Source organism: Tiliqua scincoides, chromosome 8, assembly GCF_035046505.1.
Source record: "Tiliqua scincoides isolate rTilSci1 chromosome 8, rTilSci1.hap2, whole genome shotgun sequence".
In the NCBI taxonomy this organism is placed as follows: Eukaryota; Metazoa; Chordata; class Lepidosauria; order Squamata; family Scincidae; genus Tiliqua; species Tiliqua scincoides.
The window spans coordinates 4122626-4145787 of record NC_089828.1 but is presented as its reverse complement, the minus strand read 5'-3'; the positions used below and the strand labels follow the sequence as shown (position 1 = coordinate 4145787).

General features: G+C 41.0%; 1 protein-coding gene across 7 annotated transcripts in view; it reads left to right on the top strand.

Annotated features, from left to right (window-relative positions):
* The window catches only part of MEF2A (myocyte enhancer factor 2A), a 99638-nt gene that overhangs the window by 34204 nt on the left and 42272 nt on the right, over positions 1-23162 (top strand). For all 7 annotated transcript variants that reach the window (XM_066636284.1, XM_066636282.1, XM_066636280.1 and 4 more), the window contains exon 3: positions 6495-6698. In XM_066636284.1, coding sequence (XP_066492381.1) covers positions 6495-6698 — 204 coding nt within the window. The remainder of the gene's footprint in view (positions 1-6494; positions 6699-23162) is intronic.

Below are 23162 nucleotides of genomic sequence, written 5' to 3'. Positions count from 1 at the left end.
CTTGCCACAGGATGTGGTGCTGGCGTCTAGCCTAGACACCTTTAAAAGGGGATTGGACAAGTTTCTGGAGGAAAAATCCATTATGGGGTACAAGCCATGATGTGTATGCGCAACCTCCTGATTTTAGAAATGGGTTAAGTCAGAATGCCAGATGTAGGGGAGGGCACCAGGATGAGGTCTCTTGTGATCTGGTGTGCTCCCTGGGGCATTTGGTGGGCCGCTGTGTGATACAGGAAGCTGGACTAGATGGGCCTATGGCCTGATCCAGTGGGGCTGTTCTTATGTTCTTATGTAAATCCATGTATAAAAAATTGGTGTATAAATAGGCTGGACCTGTAGTGGTAATAAGATGGCATTGGTTGAGTAGTTTGATGTGCATTTCATAGGTTTGCTGAGATCAGCTCCTTGTTCACAAGGAAGCTGCATCTCCTGGACCATCTTTGCAAATTATTAAATGGTTTGCTCACTTCCTCTTGTGCTTATTTACCTTACTTCTTTTTGTCACACTTCTACCAGCTGTTAGTCCTGTTATCTAATCCCCACCACCAAAGTAAAGCCCATTGCCCTGTCTTTTGAGCCTCTTATCAGTCCTTGAAAGCCAGGATTGGCTGCTACCATAGCTACTACTTTGTGCCTTCTGTTCTTCAGATTGAGAGGTTGGGCTTGCAGTTGCTATATCTGAATTCCCAGAGCTTAATGCAGCTCACTGTGACAATTCATTTTAAAGTCAGAAGCAAGAGAGCTACCGCTGGTCCTCTTCATTGTAGGAACCTTTTGGTGGTTGCCAGTGATGGCTTAAAATAGTCAAGGAGAGCATGTCTGTCAATTCCTGCAATATTCTGTGTTCCATTTAATGTTTTGGCAAATATTTGCATATTAAGTAGTCTAGCAGAGTGTTCAGTTGCCCCTGTTGTTCACATGGTAATTTGATACATACTAACACATGATAGCCACTTGTTCATAGCTCATTATTCAGTTAGTACTTGGCTAAAAGATAAGTTTACTGCTCTCAGGACATGGCATCGTTAGGGAGGGAGAAGTTCCTACATGAACAACTTGTAAACTTGTACAGTGGAGTCCCCCCCCAGGGGGCAGGGCTGTAATGAATTGTTTACAGGTGTGCATCACTTAATGATGGGGATATGTTCTCTGAGTCCTGTTGTACGATTAGGTTGTTAAGCGAACATTCAACCCAATCTGGTGCCTTTGTGTAAACAGATACTCCCTGCCAGACACTAGCTGTACAGGCTGTACAGGCTATTGGAGATTGCCTCTTGTTTGCATTAAGAGTCTCTTTGTTGCATAAATAGACACTGCTATGGGAGATTTGACTGCCTTATTAAGAGCCTGTTTGTTGTGCTTTGACTACTGTTTTTTATGTGATCTGTCATTAAGTAGGTGATTAGTGACGCATGCCTGTGTTAGTACCTATATTACATTTGCTGTGTCTTTATTCTTCCATGTTGGAGCTCAAGCTCCAGGTAATGGCCAGACCTGCTTAGCAATATACCTTCAGACCAGACCTTAGGTCACCAGGTGCAGAAAGTTTCAAATGTTCAGATGAAAAATTGCTACATAAATATTCCAGTGGCCAGACTCTGCCCTTTAGGGAGCTAACATCTGTTGGGGGCAGCATGTGCATCTGTATACAAAGTATGAATATAGAAAAGGAAGAGATATTTCGTAAATGTTAGGTTATGGGATGGAAGGGAAAAGACAGGGATAGGAATAAGTTATTGTGGAAGTGACCAATACTGAACAGATATGCTTGGTTTTTGGCTTGTATTCAAACTAGACACTGCAGGGGTAATGCACAAATCTTGAATTCCAACATAAGAAAAACCCCTCTGGATCAGATCATGGGCCCGTCTAATCCAGCCTCCTGTCACAGTGGCCCACCAGATGCCTCAGGGAGCACACAAGAAAATAAGACACCTGTATCCTGGTGCACTCCCTTGCATCTGTCATTCTGAGGTAGCCTAAAAAAAGGAGATTGGACATTCTCATCATGGTCTATAACCTGTGATGAACATTTCCTCCATAAATTTGTTCAATCCCCTTCTAAAGGCCAGGTGCCACCCCCACATCCTGTGGCAAGGAGTTCCACAGACTAATTGCATGCTGGGTAAAGAAATATTCTTTTGTCTGTCCTAACTCTCCCAGCACTCAATTTGAGTGGCTGTCCCCTGGTTCTGGTGTTGTGTGAGAGGGAAAAGAGCATTTGAGCATCTATCCACTCTATCCCCTGTAAAAAATTTTATGTCTCAATCATGTCCCCCCTCAGGCGCCTTTTTTCTATACTGAAGAGCCCCAAATGCTGCAATTCTCCTTGTTAGGGTGGTGCCCCAGCCCAGTAATCATTTTGGTTGCTCTCTTCCTTTAACAGATCAACAACTTCTCTGCAGGCTGTCTTTGGGAGAGGCTGTTTAACCCATTCTTGTTATCTCTTTACTCTTGTGTCCTTCCCACATGCTTTTTTCCTACCAGGGTGGGGGAGAAACAGTGTCTGAGGAGGAGACAACTTCTTAGAGCAGGTAGATGATGTGGAGCATAAAGTGTTACAGAATTTCGACGTCATCAGTTGACATTATTAGTCTCCTGTAGCTACTTTTCAGGTGCTTGGTCTCTTAAAAGTGAAGTCTGTTCATGGTTTTCCAAGTGTCTTGTAATCTGACCCTGAAACCAAGCAGTAATGGGGAGGGGGAGTGGTCATCTTGATTTTATTTCCTTTTTCTGTCACTGATTTTAGACTAGCTTTGCATGTTCTTCTATTTTGGTGAACTTCAGCAAATACCAGTTGAATTACTGCATAGCTGTAATCTGTCTTGATAATCTGTAATATTTATATACTTGTTTTCCATTGTACATAGTAGTTTGCATGCAAATATGAATTCAGGGCTATGAGGTTCTTTGAATAAGCACTATCTTCTTGAGTTGGACCCAGAAGCTCACAGTTTACTGTGTTCTTGTTGTAACATGACTGGGGATGGAGTTCTCCTATGCTGTCTGGGAAAGAAGTGCAGCATAAAATGGAAAGCATGTGGTTTATGGCCTGGTTTTAACACAAAGGGCATTTATCTCAGACAGATGTGCTCCAAATCCAGTGCTATTTGCAACTTGCTGATTATAAGCTTGGAGTGTGTGTGTTTGCCTTGTATTCTGTAGCCCAGCATTTCTCAAACTGTGTATTGTGACCCACTAGGTGGGTCACAGCACCTAGCCCAGTCGCCATTTTGTCTCAGAGGAAAATAAGGGTACAGAGCTGCTTGGGCTGGGTGGGCTCTCATTGGGAGAGAAACATGGAGCTTTGCCCTGAATAAGTGGAAGTTGGGAGGCTGGAAAGGGGGGAGGATTGTATGGTTGGAGAAGGATCCAAGTCTGCATTCTGCTTTGACTTACCAGCTGGAATGTTTGAATTCTGAGCTATACAAAATAACAGCATGAGCATGCTGTGAAATGGGACCTTGGCTGATCTTGGCTTAGGTTTGAAGCCTAAAATGATGGTATCACTTCCGCCATGACATTACTTCCCAGGTTAATGACATTAGTTCTGGTGGGTGCAGACCGATTGTCATTCTAAAATTTGAATTCTGGTGCTAAAATATTTGAGGACAACTGCTTTAGCCTATTAAACAGAAGCAGCTGCCTCTTTCACGGTAGTGTGGCTTTAGAAATAACTTTGGTGTCCCCAAAATGATTTTTCTGTAAGTAGGCAAGTTCCTTTCTGACAACTGAAACAGTACTTATGCCTGTTTGGCCCATGTCGCAGAAGGAAGTACATTGGTGACTTTATTATTATTAATTATTATTTTATTGATTTATATCCCGCCTACAACAATTAAAAAATACAAAATTAACAATTAAAAACAATAATTAAAACAGTTTTCAAATAATCAAAAATCTAAAAAAACAAACCCCGTGGATTCTAATATAAAAGGAGAAAGAAAACCGGCCAGCCTGTCAGCAGTTAAGGAGTAAGGGTGTGGCTCGCCCTTACTAATTCACAGGGAGATTAGTGAAGGCAGCAGCAGATGTTCCGGGCTCCGCTCCACAGGCGAAGAGCCATGGGCAAAGAGCCCTTCAGCGTGCCTCTGGCAAGCCAGAGGGCTTAAGATGTTACACCAACCTGCAGAAAGTGCCAAATGGAGCTGGGTAAGCCACAGGCCAGGTGTCCAATCAGCCAAACTCCACCCCACTCCTTCAGGCCGGCAGTCTGCAGCCTCTGAGCCTTAAAGGGAACCCCTAGCAGGCAGAGGGCTTAAGATGTTACACCAACCTGCAGAAAGCACCACATGGAGCTGGGTAAGCCATAGGCCAGGTGGCTGTAGCCAGGTGGCAGGTTTATATATTTATATTTTAAAGAATCACTTTATATTTTGGTTGTGTTAAAGATTGTGGTCCTTTGAGACTGGTCTGGTTGTTCCTTCACCCAGTCTGGAAAAAACCTTCCCCACCCTGAAGAGTTTGGTGTGTTCCATAAGCTTGGTCACTTGATTGTTCCACAACTCAAGATATGTGTTACTTTATGAACAAGTTATCAGTCTGATAATACCTGTGGTCCCAGCATATTTTCTTCTTTCCATTGTGTGACCAATTTATTCTTACTCCCTACTTTCTTTAGTCAGTTTCTAATCTAGAAGGCTCTTCATCTTATCCTTTGACTTCTAAGTCAAGCCTTTGACAGACTTGGCTGAAAGTCTTTTAGAAGCACAGGTATACAGAGTCTAATGTGTTACCATTATGCACTTGCATGTTGACTCTCAAGTATTTGAAAGGTAATGTATTAGTATTTCTGTTTTTAAAAACCATACTGATTTTTGTTGAGCAAGGCTTCTTCCATATGTTTGATTAGTAAATATTCTATTGTGTTTTCCACTGATTTATCTAGTATAGACATAAAAATAACCAATAGTAACTTCCTTGATCTGTTTTTATAAATTGGTGTTTGGCTACTTTACAGCCCTAGAGTATGGAGGGTGATTTTTATGAACGAGTTGCATATTCTTGTTCAACTATTTCACATTTGAATTCTTTAATCAATTCTCAGATGGACAGCAGGTGACTGTTTTCCAAACCTGGTGATTTTTTTTGTAACATGTTGCAATTTTGATTCCTGAAACAGCCTTTGGGATCAAATATATCATGGACGCGTTAGGAATAATACACAGGAAGAAAAATCCAGAAGCTGTTCCTCAAATATATTGTTTTCCTTATTTCAACAGCATTGCACAGCCAGTGAAATTAGTTTGCAGTAGTCCTCAGTTCCTTGGGATCCTGTCTTTCAGCCAACTCGGTTGATGTATTTGTTACAACAAATACAATTTCTTTTGCTCCTGAGTCACACTGACATTGTATGCCCCGCTCAGGAACTGACAGTCATGCCGGTTTTGCTTAACTGGGGTATACCACAATGAGCTAAATGGCTAGGAGGCTTCAGAACTTCTCTGCCTGACCTTCCTGTACCACGAAATCATGACTGAAGGCATAAACATGGAATGCAGATTGGTGAAAAAGACTATTTGAGAGGGAAAGTGGATCTTTACAGGTTAAAGAATATTTCAGCATTTGCTGGTATCACATCAAGCTTGGGTGGTGTTGGATGTATGCCTTCCCCCATTTCTCACAGGTAATTTTGTGTACTCTGGTAGTACATAGTCTGCTAAACTTGGAGGGATTGATTTTTGGTAACATAAAAGTGTATGTTTGCCAGGATGCAGGTCTCTTGTTATCTGTTGTGCTCCCTGGGGCATTTGGTGGGGCCGCTGTGAGATACAGGAAGCTGGACTAGATGGGCCTATGGCCTGATCCAGTGGGGCTGTTCTTATGTTCTTAAGTCCTATTCATCCTGGCTTCCCAAACCCGCTCATGCATTAGTGACTTTGAGATCGTTAGATGAGGCTTCTGTCAGACTTTGCTACCAGCTTCCGTGGTACCTGGATGCTCATTTTGAGGAGAATGGATGGTAAACTTAAATGAGGGGTGCATAGACAGGTGTGTAACTTTTGTTTATGCTAACCATATTTCCATACATGCTGGATAAGTACTGGAAAGAACCTAAAGATAGATGACAGTGTAAAAAAAAAGCTTTGTATTTCTGTTATGTGTGTGTGATATTATCCTGGGAAAATGTGTGGGTATGAGGAATGTGTTTGCCACATGGCAAATGTCCTTGAAAACTCAGTGGTGTTTTGAAAATAGTTTGTGCTTCTAAAGAGGAAAAGTTGAATCCCACTAGGCATGCACTAGGCGTCAAACACTCAGAGGCACCTAAGATCCTGCCCCCACTCCTTCTCCATAATAGGAGAAAGTTGAGTATAAGTTACTGGCAAAAACCTATTTGATGGAAGAGACACAAGACTTGAACCTATGTTTCCTTGCTACAGTTAAGGCTTGTTCAATTTATAATGATCCTTTTGTAATGAGTGCACACTATTTTTTTTGCCATTCAGAATGTTCTGCAGGTTTTATTAAATGCTGTTCTCTTTTTTGTGTAGGTGACCTTCACGAAAAGGAAGTTTGGATTAATGAAGAAAGCCTATGAACTGAGTGTGCTCTGTGACTGTGAAATAGCACTCATCATTTTTAACAGTTCAAACAAACTTTTCCAGTATGCCAGCACAGATATGGACAAAGTCCTTCTCAAATACACAGAATATAATGAACCTCATGAGAGCAGAACCAACTCGGATATTGTTGAGGTAACAAAAATTGTAACAATGGACGAGTCCCTTACGTAATTTAATTCAGGAAAAACCAATCATGTCATGTCTTTTTTGTGTTTGTGAACATTAGCCCAAGTAATGTAATTGTAGTATATTTGCGATATATGCAGTGATTCAGTTAGAAGTGTTAAAGACAGAAAGCATGTTAATAGATGGGTGGGGTTATGCTTGAATTTTGTCCTTGCAAAATTGCAAAGGGCTTGACCAACCAAACAAAAATGTCATTACAAAGTTGTGTTCTGCAGCTATATTTGAAATGATAAATGTTAATGGTACTGAAATGAGAAATATTAGTGATACTTCTAAGATACAGGCAAGGGTACAATACTAGTAAAATTAAATCCTCTATTAAGTTTGTCTCTTAACTGGAACAGAGGAGGTATAAACAAGCTAGATAAACATGACTTTCAGGTATGGCTTAACAGGGCTTTGGAGTAATCCTCAATAGCACTTCCACACTGTAGTTGCATTCTTATTAAATTTTAAGCTAAATAGAGCATCTTCATTTAGGCTCACATATGCGTTCTTTGCTTGTCAACTTCAGTTAGGCTGTACATATTTTGAAATAGAGTTGTGTTGGCTATTTCTTGCCTTATATGAAGTTGTTTCTGGGACCTTCGTGCATTCTGATTGAAACCTGTTTCAGTTCTATTTGTATAAGGTAATGAAGAAAATGGAAAAAAAATTGTTTCTAAGAGAAGTAACAGAGGATGAATTAGATTCAGAGGATGAATCTAATGTCCTTAGAAAATAAGGAATCTGCAGTATTGCATGTGAGGTTCCTCTCCCTCTTCAATTAAGAGGTGCAGTTGCCATCAGTCTCTGGTTTAGCTTCTTGTCCCTTCCAGGATGGCGGCTGAGTAACCCTCTCTGCCGGCAGCTCTTGCCCAAGGTTGGTTCTAATCTTATTGTAAACATGATAAATAGGAAGCGAATGCTGGCAAAGGGAAGAAAAGATTGCGGAGAAGCCCTTGCACAGAATGCTTCTAAGAGGAGGGAAGTTTGAGAAAGAAGGGAAAAGAAACAGAGAATCGCAAGTGTCTTCCCCTCCCCCATCAGTGACCCTGAGCACGTTAGTTAATCTTACAGTGGGGAAAAACAGCTCTGTGAATCAACCCCATGGTGCCATTTTTGCCAAGAAGCCCATTCAGAACAACTTCTTGTACTTGTTAAGAACTGGCCTGATTAGGCCACGGCATGGCAGAAAAGACACTATCTCCGATTGGGAAGAAAGGATTGCGGAGAAGCCCTTGTACAGGCAGCTGTGAGGTAGAAGGAGTGGTCAAAAAAAGGAGGAAGCAGAAACAGCTGAAACTTGAAAGCTTCCTCTCGCCCCCCTCTCCAGAGAACTTGCAAGGTGCTGTGAGTACTAAAAATAAATCTATTTCACCTGCTAGAGGGGCTGTAAGAGAACCTGTTGATAAAACAATTACGCAAGAGACTGAAAGCATCTTACCCGCAGTAAAACAACTTAAAGGGAGAAAGCTTCGTTCTCTAAAGAGGAAGGCAGACAACCAAAAGGAGTGTTGTGCCCTTCCAACACAACCTGAATTTAACCTTGTGCTCCAACAACTTAGTGAAATATGTGTTATCTCAGCTGAGACCCTACTATTTATACTGGGAAGACTGAATGGTGTGAAGAAACAACTTGGATCTATAATACAAGCTTTTGCTCAATTAGATATTAAGTGGCAGCCTTGGACCAAAAAAATTGAGGATGCCATGACTGAGTCATCATCTTCTTTAGCACAAGTCCATAATCATGATATTCAGCCCAAGGCGCCACGGAAAATTCAGAGAGTACTGCAAACTAACAAGGTTTTAATAAATCTGCCTAGAGATCATATTTTTAGCTGGTCTAATAAGGAAAAGATCCTAACTTCCCTCACCAAACTTTTGAACTATTCCATAAGTCCATCAGAATTACTTATCACTTTCTGCCAACACAGCTGGATCGGAAGAGATTGTTTTTGGATTTCAAAAAAGCAAATATACCGTCTCAATTATTTCACATGGTACAGCGTTTGAGTAAACTTGATATTATCCCTCAACTTGTCTTTAAGGAGTTTGGAAATAAGAAGTTATTTAAAAGTAAAGGATGTAGCCAAGATGATGTTAGGAAAACTGAGGCCTGGAAGGCCAAGAGGGCACCTAACTCTACAAGGCATGATAAGCTTTCACCAGCCCAATGCAAAAAATTGGCAAGTATTCAAACCACTGAAAAGGAAGGACTGGCAACTTTGATAAATAAACTGAATAAATTTCTGGATTATAGCAGAAATAAATTGGACAGAACGAAACTAAAATTAAGGAAAGAAAGTGATACCATAGATTTGGAAAGCCCCACACAACAAGCTCCATCTTTTAGAACTTACATAAATGCTAACCTAGATACTCCAGATCTGGACAGTGAAATCAATAAAGAGATTGGAAGAGTAGCTGAATTTATTACCAAGCCCCCTCCCTCTCAGGTGTTTAGAGAGGAAGTAATGGTCAGACAGTGGTCATGCGCCCTGGGTCTGTGTTGGCAGCCGATCCACACTTTGACACCATTACTGCCATACTTGCCCCAGATCTGCTGCACTAACCTTGTCCCTCTCAGTCTGATTTGGATTCTACCAAGGAAATGATGATGGAGATACCAGTTGAGTCAGAACAGATGAAGATTCCACCTAGACTTCATCAAGTGCTCACAAATTTACAACATGGCCATATGGACGTAAATAAGAATTCACTTACAGATCCTGAACAGACACCTGACTGCCTCATTCCAGATGGCACAGATTCACCAACAAAAGGTTGATGAGCACTTGGATGCTTCTTTAAACCCAACAGGCCTTCTGACCTCTACTGCCATTGTGGCATCTCCTGGAGCTGACCGTCAGACCAACGCTGTAGCCCAGGTCGATGGCCCCACTGTAATAGTAAATCCTAATGGTTCAATTTTTGTTTTGGAACCAAATTTACAGGGAGATCAATCGATAAATAAGAACAATCAGAGCTCTCCTGTTCTGTCGTCTGAAACAAGTATAGATTCAACAATTAAGGAGATGGAAGTAAGTGAGAACATCCAGCTACCCAAGACTGCACCTATTAATCCTCAATGACATTCAATAGGCCAGTGTAAAAGTAAGGCTAAATTCATAACATGGAATGTGAATGGTTGGCTTGGTTCTTCCTGGGACCCTTCTATAAGAGAATTTTTAGCTAGCAAGGATGTTATAATGCTACAAGAAACGCGGATTGCTGGAGAGTTGTCATACAATGGTTTTCATGCATACTCTGAGGGGGCTTTGCCCAGTTCTGGGCGTGGCAGGAATAAAAGGGGTCTGTGTGTGCTGATTGAAACCTCATTATGTGCTTCGGGTGGGAAGTTACATTTGTATAAGAACTATGCTATGGCCGTTTTGATTCAATTTTCTCAGTATGAACTGTTAATAATCAATGCATATCTTCCCCCTCAAAGAAAGAAAATTCAGACCAGGGAAATGTGGTTTGATTTTGAAGAATACTTAGCAAATCTGATCCTACTGTATCCTAATGTGCACATGGTTCTGGGGGCTGACTAAATGCTAGAATGGGCCCAAATGACTGAATGTTATATGTCCAACAAAGGGCTTGCTTACCTTCCGAAGGAGAAATAGGTCTCCCCTTAGTACGTAGCTCTAAAGATCCAAAATCCAATTATGCGGGCTTACTACTGAATCAAGTGACCTTAAGAACCAATTGATATATTCTGAATTGCTCTTTTGGGGAAGACTGCCCAGCAGAATTTACTTTTGTGGCTGGAACTAAGATGAGTCAGATTATTTTATAGTCTCATCTCGTTTGCTCCCAGCATTGAAAGAATTAGAGGTTATACCTAAATTTACTAGCGATCATCTTCGGATTTTGTCTCTGAACCTTTCTATACATCATTCACAAAGTACAGGTTTATATATTCCGCTACAGTCTTTAGAGGGGGGAATATTCTCACGGCATAGGTGGTCTCCACGATTGAGTCAAGAATTAAGCAAACTGTTGGCTTCAGAATCTTTGCAATCTATCCAGGCTGCTTTTTTACTTGGAGATCACAAATTAGAGGTATTAGACCTTTTACCAAGATTTAGTTAGCAAGCTGAAGCAACTTTTTACTAGAAGCATTGCTAGACCCCCGCCCCAGGCTTGCCTCTCTCCTCTAAGCATTGGTTTGATCAGGAATGTGTTGATGCCAAAAAAGGCCTGCTCAACTTTTATCAAGCTTATAAGTTCAGTGCTGATCCAAAGATTGCTCAGAACCTGATTTTGCAGAAAAAACAATACAAAACGATTGGCAGATAAAAAAAGAAAAACCGTGAAAGAATCTTGGTTAGGTCTGATACAGGCTGCTAAAACAAAGGACACACGCTGCTTTTGGCAGCTTATAAAGAGCTCTCCAAAATGTGGACCTTCTCTCCCTGTTTGCCATATCCATTCTGAGATATGGGGAAAGCATTTCTATTATTTGTATAAAAAACATAAGAACATAAGAACAGCCCCACTGGATCAGGCCATAGGCCCATCTAGTCCAGCTTCCTGTATCTCACAGCGGCCCACCAAATGCCCCAGGGAGCACACCAGATAACAAGAGACCTCATCCTGGTGCCCTCCCCTACATCTGGCATTCTGACTTAACCCATTTCTAAAATCAGGAGGTTGTGCATACACATCATGGCTTATACCCCATAATGGATTTTTCCTCCAGAAACTCGTCCAATCCCCTTTTAAAGGCGTCTAGGCTAGACGCCAGCACCACATCCTGTGGCAAGGAGTTCCACAGACCGACCACGCGCTGAGTAAAGAAATATTTTCTTTTGTCTGTCCTAACCCGCCCAACACTCAATTTTAGTGGATGTCCCCTGGTTCTGGTATTATGTGAGAGTGTAAAGAGCATCTCCCTATCCACTCTGTCCATCCCCTGCATAATTTTGTATGTCTCAATCATGTCCCCCCTCAAGCATCTCTTTTCTAGGCTGAAGAGGCCCAAACGCCGTAGCCTTTCCTCATAAGGAAGGTGCCCCAACCCCGTAATCATCTTAGTCGCTCTCTTTTGCACCTTTTCCATTTCCACTATGTCTAAAGATGAAGAGGAGGCTGATAGCAGTATCAGAGTTGAATTAGGACATACCCCGCAATGACCACCTGTATCTGTTTCCGAAGTTCATGCACTTGTGGCTCAACTGAAGCTGGGCAAAGCCCCAGGAGAAGATATGATCCCACCTGAAGCAATTAAGAATAATTTAGACTGGTGGGCCCCAATTTTTGGGTCGTTATTCTCCTATATTGATAGAACTGGTCATATTCCTGCTGGTTGGGGATCAGCAATTGTTACTCCTATTTTTAAAAAAGGCAAGGGAGATGACCCTTTTAATTATAGGCCCATTAGCCTTCTTAACATCATCAGTAAGTTGTCTGCAAGACATCTCTATGGAAAACTTAAAGATTGGCTTGAGGAAGGTAATGTATTGGCTGAAGAACAAGCAGGTTTTAGGGAAGGAAGGTCTATCATTGATCAATCTTCAATCCTTCAACACCTTATTGAGAAATACACCACACAGAAGACAAGCTCCTTATATGCTGCTTTTATAGATCTTAAAACAGCATTTGATTCCATTTCATGCAAGAAACTGTGGGAAAAGCTCAGAAATTCCAATATAGATCGGCACCTGTTATTTCTTATTCAGGCTCTTTACAGAGGCACTTCTCTAAAGGTCAGATGCAGTCTCCAGGGTCACCTTACAAAGAGTATACTTACACAGAAGGGAGTTAAACAGGGGTGTATCTTGGCTCCACTGTTTAATTATTACATCAACTTATGGTGAGTTATCTAAATAACAGCGACTTTCATTCCCCTAAAATGGCAGGGAGGCATATAGCTACTTTGCTATATCCCGGTGATGCAGCACTACTCTCTAGAACCCCAATTAGTCTCAGACGAGCTCTGAGGGCCTTGGCTTTATATTATAAAGAGAACTTTCTGATAATCAATTTCCATAAAACCAAAATTATGGCCTTTTCTAAAAGACCAAAGATCCACTCTTGGTGGATTAATAAACACAAAATAGAGCAAGTAACTCATTTCAAATACTTGGGTGTAACATTTCAGTCAAATGGCTCAAGGAGAGCTCATGGGGAACAGGTAGCATTAAGTGCACAGAGAAGTTCCTCAGCAATTCTACAATTTATGTATACTAAAGGAGGACAATATTTTCCTGCAGCCCTCAAACTTTTTCAAGCTAGTGTTATCCCAATTACTATATGGTGTGCACTTGGGGCCTCTACCTAATATTAGAACCCTAGAATGTGTTTAGTCCAAGTTTCTTTGGGCAGCGTTGGGGATGCCTAGGGGTATCTCTAACTCTGTGTTGCGACTTGAGACAGGACAAATTAAGATAGAGGCCAGAGTATGGATAACAATCTTTTCATACTGGTTAAGGCTTCGTTCGATATCCAGTGGACTTGCCCGACTAATTCTCCAGGATAGTTTTCAATCTAAATGGATCCAATTGAGTCAAAATTGATCTCCTTAGGACTTTCTCAGATGTCCTTACTTAGCCTAGGTATGGTGCAAGCCAAAAGAATTATTAGTCAAAGGGTTATAGATAATGAAGGCCAAAGTGACCTGACTAGGGTAACAGGATTTTATATTTTTGAGAACCTCAGGTACCTAGCTATTCCAGTATCCTATCTTACATCATTAGAAATACCAAAATACAGATGAGCTTTTACATTAGCTCGCTGTTGGGGGTTACCCTCAGCGGTATTAGAGGGCCGCTATTAGAAAATTCCATATTCTGAGTGATTCTGCCCATGTGCAGAACAAATAGAGACTATTGAACATGTCTTATTGAGATGCTCCTTTTATAAAGACATCTGTGCTGAGCTTATCTCCCCACTGTTTAACAGATTACCAGGCCGCAAGAGTCAATACTGTACCTCTTTGCTTCTATTAGATCAGGGGTGTCCAAACATTTTGGCAGGAGGGCCACATCATCTCTCTGACACTGTGTCGGGGGCCGGGGAAAAAAATTAATTTACCATTTTAAATTTGAATAAATTTACATAAATGAATATATTAGAGATGGAACTTGTGTGAATGAATGAAGGTCTTGCAGTAGCTCAAGGCCTATAAAAGGCCTTGCACAAAGCAAGGCCAGCCTTTCCTTTGCTGCCACTGCTGCATCACAGATGTGAAACAGCAAGTAGTAGAGGGAGCCCTTGTCCCACAGCTCAAGTGTGAGGTCGAACAGTCTCTCTCTTGCTGAGAGGCCAGCATGGGCTCCAGCAAGTCTTTGGAGGGTCAGAGGCTCATTGGAGACTGGGAGCTCCCCAAGGGCCTGATTTAAAGGCTCCGAGGGTCGCAAGTGGCCCCTGGGCCGGGGTTTGGACACCCCTGTATTAGATGGTTGCGAAATTCCTTGTGGCAGCAATAAATATCCGTAGAATGATGGTTAAGAATGATGCCTCCCTTATTTATCCCAGGAGTTATTGGCATGTGAGAACTTTCTATCTATTAGATTTGATAAATGGGATGAATGTCTTAAAATGTTTATAGTTTTAGTTTATTAATTTAGCATTACAGGTTTTTATTAACCAATAGTAAGTCTTAGTTCATTTTTAAGTGTATTCTGATGAAATATTTAATCAATTTTTTTCTTTTTAAACTGCTCTTGAGATTGGTTATGACTGTTACATTACAATATGTCTGTAAAGCTGTATTGCTACTTTTATGCTGGTCTGAGACCATTAAATTAACTACTTACTTACTTTTGTCCCTTCCAGTTGTAGAATTTAATGGTAAAATGTGCATAGAACTTACAAATGACCTTGTAAGCCCTTGTGGAGAATGTGGTTCTGCTGCTGTTTGATCTCTGTCCACTGGTTTGTATGGGTTTATGTCAATTCAGACCTTTTGGGCAATCTTCAAGGTAATAGACCTTGTCTTCCAGTTTGGCAATTCCACTTGTGTAGTGTTAGAAATTTTTTGTCCCCAACATATTCTGACCCATGCAAGTTCCTTGCATTTTAAAGAAGCATTAATTACTTTTGGGGTTCTGTTGGTCTGTATTCAGGCATTATCTGCCTTTTAGCACTGGTTAATAGGATACTTGTGACCTTTAGAATCAATGTTTTGGATATTGTTTTAAAGATCATTCCACTCACAATTCCTATAGGCATCTTTTAAAGGCCATGCTTCCTGCTATAGAGTAGCATCTACAGTTTCCCTTCTCCCAGAGCAATGAACTAGGTAGAAGGAAACTATGAATGCTACCCTTAGTATCAGTACAAACTTGCTGATTTTTATGGGGGTAGTGGGCCAAATTTACAATTATTATAGTAAAAGGAAAATCTACCCTACTTCTGTTGATGTTAAAATGAATGACTTTTTATATGTAATTGCTTTTACAAGAAAAACATTATCTGCTTCTTGTAAATTAAAAATACTAGTTGTGCAGCTGGTATGTATCAGTTGAGTTCAGGCCATGAAAATTATTGCCCTGCTCTGGGCGGTGTCTTTTTCTTTTTAGGTGCATAACAAGTGGTTTTTCAGGTGAGGATGGGTGGGACAGCTCTTCTTAGCCAAAGTTCTGAATAATTGCTCATCAGTAGGTGTTCCTTCTATCTGAGTTGGCAGGTACCATGTAGAACTATGAAACTACTGGAAGACAGATGGCCTGCTTTTCTCAAGCTTCTCTGTAGGCTAAAGCTTTTCTATAGCTGAAATCTGTGTCATTCTTTTAAACAAGAAATAGAGCTGTGATGTTGCTGTACTTAAAATGCGGTGATGACCTCTCTTCCTGAATGTAATATTTAGGTCTCCCAATGTACTGATAAGCCATATAGCATTATATTCTAGATCAGGGGTCTCCAAACATTTTGACCAGAGGGCCACATGAAAGATCTGGCGCAGTGCTGAGGACCAGAAGAAAATTTAAATATAAAATTTAAATAAATAAATTAGAGATGGAACTTTAGATCAATGAATAAATGAATGAGTGGGCTCATTCACTCAGCCTCTCCGGCCCTCAGAACATCCTCCCGATGCAATCGGAGCACAGATCTGGTCATGTTCAGTCGAGTGGGCCAGAGGCTTTCAGGGGACAACAAGCTGGCCGCAGGCCACATTTGGCCCCTGGTCCGGGGTTTGGAGACCCCTGTTCTAGATAATACTCGAGGTCAGTGGTTCCCAGTCTTCGTTGGGTCACTGTTCCCTTAAGGAGAGTAGTGACCTGACTGGGGACCCGTAGCTCCTGTTGGTACGGCAGTTCCAGGTTTTGCTGCCACCACCATTGAATACTGGTAAGTTAAAAAACCTGTTATATTAACCTAAGCTTGGTGGTGGTGGCAGTAGGAAAACCGGAAGTGCTGTACTAATGGCAGCAATGGGCCCCTGGTTGAGTCACTACGCTCAAGGGGGTAACGTTCTCCCCCAAAATGTGCACATGTGCCTGTCTTCCAAGTTTGGAAACACTGCTCTACGTAGTCTACCATTTCCTTTTTCTATACTCCATAACCACCACCTCCATGGTATCAACTAAAGAGTTTAAAATCTGTGTGGAAGCATTTTGGAAGGACTGTAAATATGAAAATAACTTTTAATGTTTGTTGTATGTACTTCGTAAAATCAAGATTCATCTTCTAGTGAGCCAGTAATAGTTAAATTCAAAGCAGAGTACAATTTAGTATTGGTAATGTCTGATAGCAAGTGAACTATAAGATGGAAAAGAGGGGGAGAATGAGGTCAGCAAAAGTGAGCTTGTTTCTATGGCATGAACTGAACACAGAACACTTTTAACTTGCAGTTTTAGTCTGACCAGTTAGCTGCAGTACTCTGTATGGATTGTTTCTGGAATGCTGCCGAATGCTTCCTCAGACTCCTAATTTAAATGTCTTGCTCAACACATCTTTGAAAAATCAGCGTGTGATGTGCAGTTGGCTTGCCTAGTGTGGCTTTTCTAGCAAATTATAGTGAGTGGATGAAAACAATTGAATTGCAACACTTTGACCTTCAGTAAAACCTTACTTTATGTAACTGTATAGTTAAATTTACAGCTTATGGCTTTGTGCCAGCAACAGGAGCGAACTTCTGGCATAGTGATAACCTTCGGTGCTGTGACATCATTGAGGATTTGATGTATTACCGTTTGCCATATAAGGGTGGTTGGGGCACCAACTGCATTGGCTAAACAATGGAAAAGCAAGGTTATGGGCAACCCAGCTGCTAGCAATTCTGCAGCTAACTAGCTGGTCAAAAAAACTGAAGGATCATAGGAAACTGAGACCACCACAGATTTCCTAGTAATAAAGGTTGGGGTACGGAGTTTCTGTAGCACTTGGTAGCATTGAATGACTGCTCGCCAGCATCAAGAGGTGGTTTGAACTGAGACAGAAGGAGATCCTGTTTGTGTTTGTGAAACAGCCACATATTTTACTCACACTGTGGGCTAGGGTGAGCAGGGAAGAACTTTGTGAATCCTTGTTAAAACTTGCCCAGCTGCCTTCATCTTATAGTTCACTTGGCTAAGATGCTGTCATATGTTACTGATACTCTAAATTGTGCTCTGTTTTGAATTTAACTGAATTGAGTTCTAATCACGAAGTTGAATTTATGGATTGATAGAAGATAGCATGAGGCATTACAAGAAGGATGCTACCAAACTAAGTTTACATTTTTGTTTTCTCTTTTTGGAGAGTAGGAATATAATGTAACAGTTTTAAAAGTTACCTGTTGTTCCTTGCTAGTTCTGTTCCCTTTGATTAAGAAAACATGGACCCTTCGTGTCCTCCCAGGCAGGCAGGGTCAGATAATCCAAATCTTACTGGGGAGTAGTGGCATCACTAGGGTTTGCTTCACCTGTTGCAGGAGGCCAGCATGTCACCCCTATGATGGACCTCCTCCTATTCAGTGGGTGGAGCAACACTTCAGGCGCTGTGCGTGGTGATGTACCATCGCCCTGCCTCTGCTGGTTTTTTTGGCTATAACTTTTGATAGACTAGATATATTTCAACACGGTTTGTTTCATTGCATTCTGCATGAAATTGTGCATTGATTGATATAACATGATGGTATTCTAAAATAACAATATTAAAAAATTTTGGCAAGTAGTGGTGTCATCCTCCTTGTGCACATAACCCAGTGTGCCCACACTTCCTAATGATGCCACTGTTGGAGAGGAGGGACTCCTCAGACATAAACAAGTATTGGAATCCCTCCCCATATTCGAATCATCATGTAATTGGAACTGAAACTATCCCAAGCTGGCAGCAACAACATGACCAGGACCTGTGAAAGAAACTATGTATATGTAGAGGGCTGCCTCCTTTAGCCATCAATCCATTACTGCTTCATAAGTGGTCTCTCGCCCCATGCTTCTCGCCTCACATCCTTGCGTGTGAGGCCTCAGGCTATTCAGATGGGTAGACCAAGCCACCCTGGAATCACAAAGAAGGGGGATTCACAGGTAAGTTTAAATAACTCCATTTTTGTGCAGCCCCCTCATTAATTTAAACTGACATGGTTCAGACAGCTATCTAAAATGTGACCCACCTTCTCATCTGACTTGTGTTATTCTGAATGGCTACTATTTGCACACATGGGAAGGAGAACATTTATCATGTCTCTAAAGAAGAAAAGTTGTTCTACATTGTGAAATGTAGAAATTGCAAAGATATTTAGATTTGTATTTAACAAGATTCTTGCAGGTTAAGTACCATCTAGATTTGGGTGTTCATAAACTGTTTCCTGCTTCCTAGTAGCAGCGTTCTTCAACCTATGTGTAGTGACCCCAGTGGTGGTCATGAAACCTAACTTGGGGGATTGTGGCAACCTTTCAAGCCTGTGCAAGGGAGGGCTTGGATCTAATCCAGTAATGGTACTGCCTTATCAAAATGGGCAGATTGGGTCCTGGGAGAGGGGCAGGATTAGCAGTGGGTCCCCAATCTCATTTATTGGTTGAGATTATGACACACAAAAAAAGGTTGAAGATCACTGACTGCTCTTTAGGATTCCAAAATTTTCTTTCCAGTACCTACTACTTGTGGAATTTTATCCCACCTTTCTATTCTGAAAGAGTGCTCTAGGAGGCTTCCAATATTAAACAATAATGAAATTATTCAAAGTGCAGCAGAAAGCTGCAACATGGAATCATTACAAACTGAAAAATGATAGTATGTGCACCAAGTAAAGGCCTCCCTAAATGGGGGTCACTTAAGTGGTGGTGATTATAAGCTATCCAAGAGGTGATTACAGTTCTTTTTTTATGTAGTGTTTATTTACTTACCATTTTTTCAACAAGATGGTTCCTGGGCATACAGTTCCAGTTCCCTGCTCCTGTTCCATACCGTTATTGTTGTAGCACTGCTTGCAGGAAAAGTGAAGAATTGGAGACTTCCATATATGTATTTGACATCTTTCCAGAATCCAGAATCTATTTTGCACCCTCAGTTTGTTACTCCTCGTTTGTACACTTGGTGCTTGATTACATTCCATCCCAGTGGGCCCTAAGTGAGATGCAAGCAACTTGAATATGGCATGCCTTAGTTGGCTAAGCAACTGGTTTTACAGGAGTGGAAATCCCTTCCCTGTGCCTGATTTTGAAGACAGGGTAAAGGAGCTCCTTGAACTAGCATTTTGAGAGCAGGTGCACAAAGAAATAAGTTGCACACATTTTAATGGCATGTGGGATGTCTTGAGTGCTTTGCCTGCAACAAAGCTGACTTAAAATTACTATTGTTATAACCTGATGATGTGCATTTTTTTGCCCAGGACATAGAGGCTCCCATACCAGGGACATTATGAAATTATTGATCACTTCTATACCATCCTAAAGGTCAACATATCTGTTTTGAAACTAGTTTTATTTTAATTTGAAATTTTTTATCCATTTCTATTTTTCATTAATAAATTACACTTTTTAATCTTTGATTTGTGCAGTAGTTGATAGAGTGTAATGCTATCATGCTGTAATCTGTGTCAAGTTGCACTTTATTCATAGATGTGCAAATAACAGCAATTTACTTGTGATAAAATTTATATTCAAAAGTTAATTGCAGAACTAACATCTATATTAAATATTTGTAGTGGGACATGCTTGGCTTCTCATGGTGTGGTGATAGCCTAACTATCACAGTGTATTTACTGTATTTTCTTTTTGGGAAATCAGACCAGTTGCTAAAATAGCATCTTCTTTGTTAGTAAAGCCTGCAATAACATGGAAACTTGTTTTCTGAACGAATAGCATGGGAATACAGAGCTAACTTTCACATGCAGGGCATGTAGCATAAAGAAGCAGGTATACCTCTGGAAACCAGATTTTTTGTGTGTACCAGATTGTGTGTACCAGGTCTCTGAAAACCAGATTTCCCCCCACATATCTGGGGGAAAGGCATTAAACTTCAGAGACCTGCAGCAGGGATGCTGGTCTAGGAATACAGGTGATAAAGCAAGTGAAACAAGAGCCTGGCAGCAATATTAATTTTCATGTAGTTGATTGACTGAAATGGTTCTTTAAAACATGTATGGTGTCTGTAGTAATCTTTAGCTGTCAAACCAAAAGGAAAGTGAGAACCACCCTTTTTGAAGAGCAGTCTCCTCAGCATTTACAGAGTGGCCACCCAACAAGCTGCAGGATTCATATTTTTGACTGATCTGCTGTTGTCACATGCTGTAAATTAGAGTCTCATTATGTAGGACAAAGATTAACAGGCTGCACGAGGCCACACAATTCAGGGAGCTGGTTGATTTGTTGTTTTGCAAGTTTGGGACTGGTCCCAGTTGGGTGCTACATCCTTTAAGAATGCTCTCTGCATTCCTTTATTGGGATAGCTACTCGTTTAGAAGGTGGCTCATCATGAACCTGCATGCTGTTCTGCTAGGGGAGAACTATTGAACTCTTATGATAGGAAAGATAGAGCTGTGATCTTCTCTGAAAGCTACAACCTTGTGTAGTGAATATGCAGTCTCTTCTGAAGCTAAAGGTTAGAGAGGGACTTGACTTGAAGCATGATGATTTTGCAGTGGTTCCCCAACTTTTTCGACTGGCAGCTCACTTTACCTACTGGGCCATTGGCCGTGGGTCCCATTAGGGCTACAGTCTTACACGTTGTATAGGGTGGCAGTTTTTTTGTGAGAATTCCGCAACTCCTCTGGCTGGTTTCTGCAGCTCCCCCAGGGAGCCATGGCTCACAGTTTGGGAACCACCAGTTTAATGTATTTTCTTGCAACTGTTGCATAAAATCAAAACTTTAAGGATCTTTTGGTCTCTTCCAGGCTCAGAGGCTGGAGACATTTTAACCAAACAGCTGCCTCTTTATCATGACAGTTGACATTCATAAGGCACTGAGTTTGTGCAAATGTGTATTTTTGTGCCATAGTGAGATGCACAGGTTCCGGTTTGTGAACTTGAATAACAGTTGCAGACCATCTTTCTTTAGGGTCCTTTATGTATTCTTCTCTGAAGAGTATCGTCACTACTTGGGCATGTGCACAATCACACAGGTGATGATTTACCTCTTCTGAAAGAGCCATACTAGCATGTGCCAGGCCTTGTTCTAAGCCAGGGCTCTCCAAACCCTGGCTTGTGGGCTAGACCTGGGGTTTGGAAAAAGCCCCCCCCCCAATGAGCAGCGCTTACCATTCTACACCCCTGTGCCCAGATCAGTTTGAAAGAATTATGTTGCCAGAATGGTAAGTGCTGCTGAGCATGGGAAGGCTTTTTTGGGACACAGCAGCTTGCAGTTTGGAGTCCTCTGTTCTAAGCAAATGGGTGAGATAGGCTTTCGGTGGCCCTCAGCTGCTAAGGAATTGTGGAGCATCTTTTGGGGATTCCATGAGTGTGCATGTACACTTGTCCCCCTTGGACTGCAATTGCTAACTAACTCGTAGTTCACGTAGTATTAAAACTGGGTGTGTGACTAAAATGTGTTGGGGGGAGCAGGTATGCCCAGATGACTTCAAGTAAACTGCTTTTTTAGCATAGTTCAGGAGTGATTTTAATGGCCTAGATCACTGGTGATTTTTGTGAGAGCTGGTGCATCTAGAAACATTTCTTGGACAGTTAGTGTCACTTTGAATTACCTACAATTTGACAGATGGAGAATTGCTATAAGCAGAATGGTGGAAAATTGTAACAACTTGGGACAATTTGCTTCTGAAAAGTGCTTATTGGAATAAATTGTATGTGATAAGTTTGTGTGGTCCCAGAAAAATTGAAGATATGGGGTTTTCTTCCTTGGCCTTGAAAGAAGCTGGTTCTCTGGAGTTAAAAGCAGTAGTAGCTAGCCTTCTGATACTGAAACCAGCAGTTGAATTTTCTTGGGCCAAGTTCCAAAGAGCTACTGTAAATGCACTTAGAGGTCTGTGAGGGTTTTTTGATTTTTTTTTTTTAAATGAACATTGGGTCCCTAGGTAATCTTGGAAACTGCATTTGTAGCTCCTAGGTTTCTATACAACCAGACTTTTCCAGTATTGGAAGGAAAGCCATCAGTATGATCTGGTAGAAATATGGAATAAATTTTCAACATGCAAAACTGAGCATTGTGGTGATTTGATGTAGATTAATATTGAACATGTGAATCTGCTTATATTTGAACAAGGTTTTTTCCCCTTTATGCACCAATGGTGGTCAGTAACTTTTACAGTTTTTTAGGATGTACCTGTAAAATTTGTTTAGGCATGTACTGAAGTCTAATGAATGAATGTGAGTTTGCAGAAACACATATTATCAAATAAACTGCTGGGATACAGTTTGGGAACCACTGTTCTAGACAGTAAATTAGTGCTGAGAGTCTGAATAACCTTCATTTAAATTTTTTTCTTTAAGATTGTGAATCCTTTGGGGGCAGGGCTACTAACATGTAGGAAGTACTGTCTGCTGCTCTTGAGCCCATGAAAGCCTATGAGAGACAGCAGGATATGAATTGAAATAATAAATGGTTACACAATGAACACTTCTTGAGGAATGTGAACTACCTAAAATATGATATGGAAATTCTGTGTACATAATGGTGAAAGAACCATATATTTCAACTGTTCCATCTTTTCCCTTGGTGCACAAATAATGCTAGGGGAGGGTGACAAAAGAACTGGGAACTGGTTATTTGATATGGGCAGGGTAGAAGTTGAATTGAAGTTCCTGAGTGAATATAGAATAGTGGGTTTTCCACTGCTGGCCACCTCTCCTTAGGCATTGAAAGGAGGAACCTGCAGCTTTTTAAATACAAGTATAAGCATGTCTGCTACTTTTTGGTTTCATTACTTGCTTTGAAGTTTTTCCCTAATAAAAGTGAGAAATGTTTAAAAATGATAAATTAAACCAAAGTGCATTGTATACTTTCAGACCCTTTTCTGAACGGATCATCAATAACTGGTTATAGGTGCTGTTGTACCACTCCCCCCTTTAAAACAGAACAAAACTGGAAGAC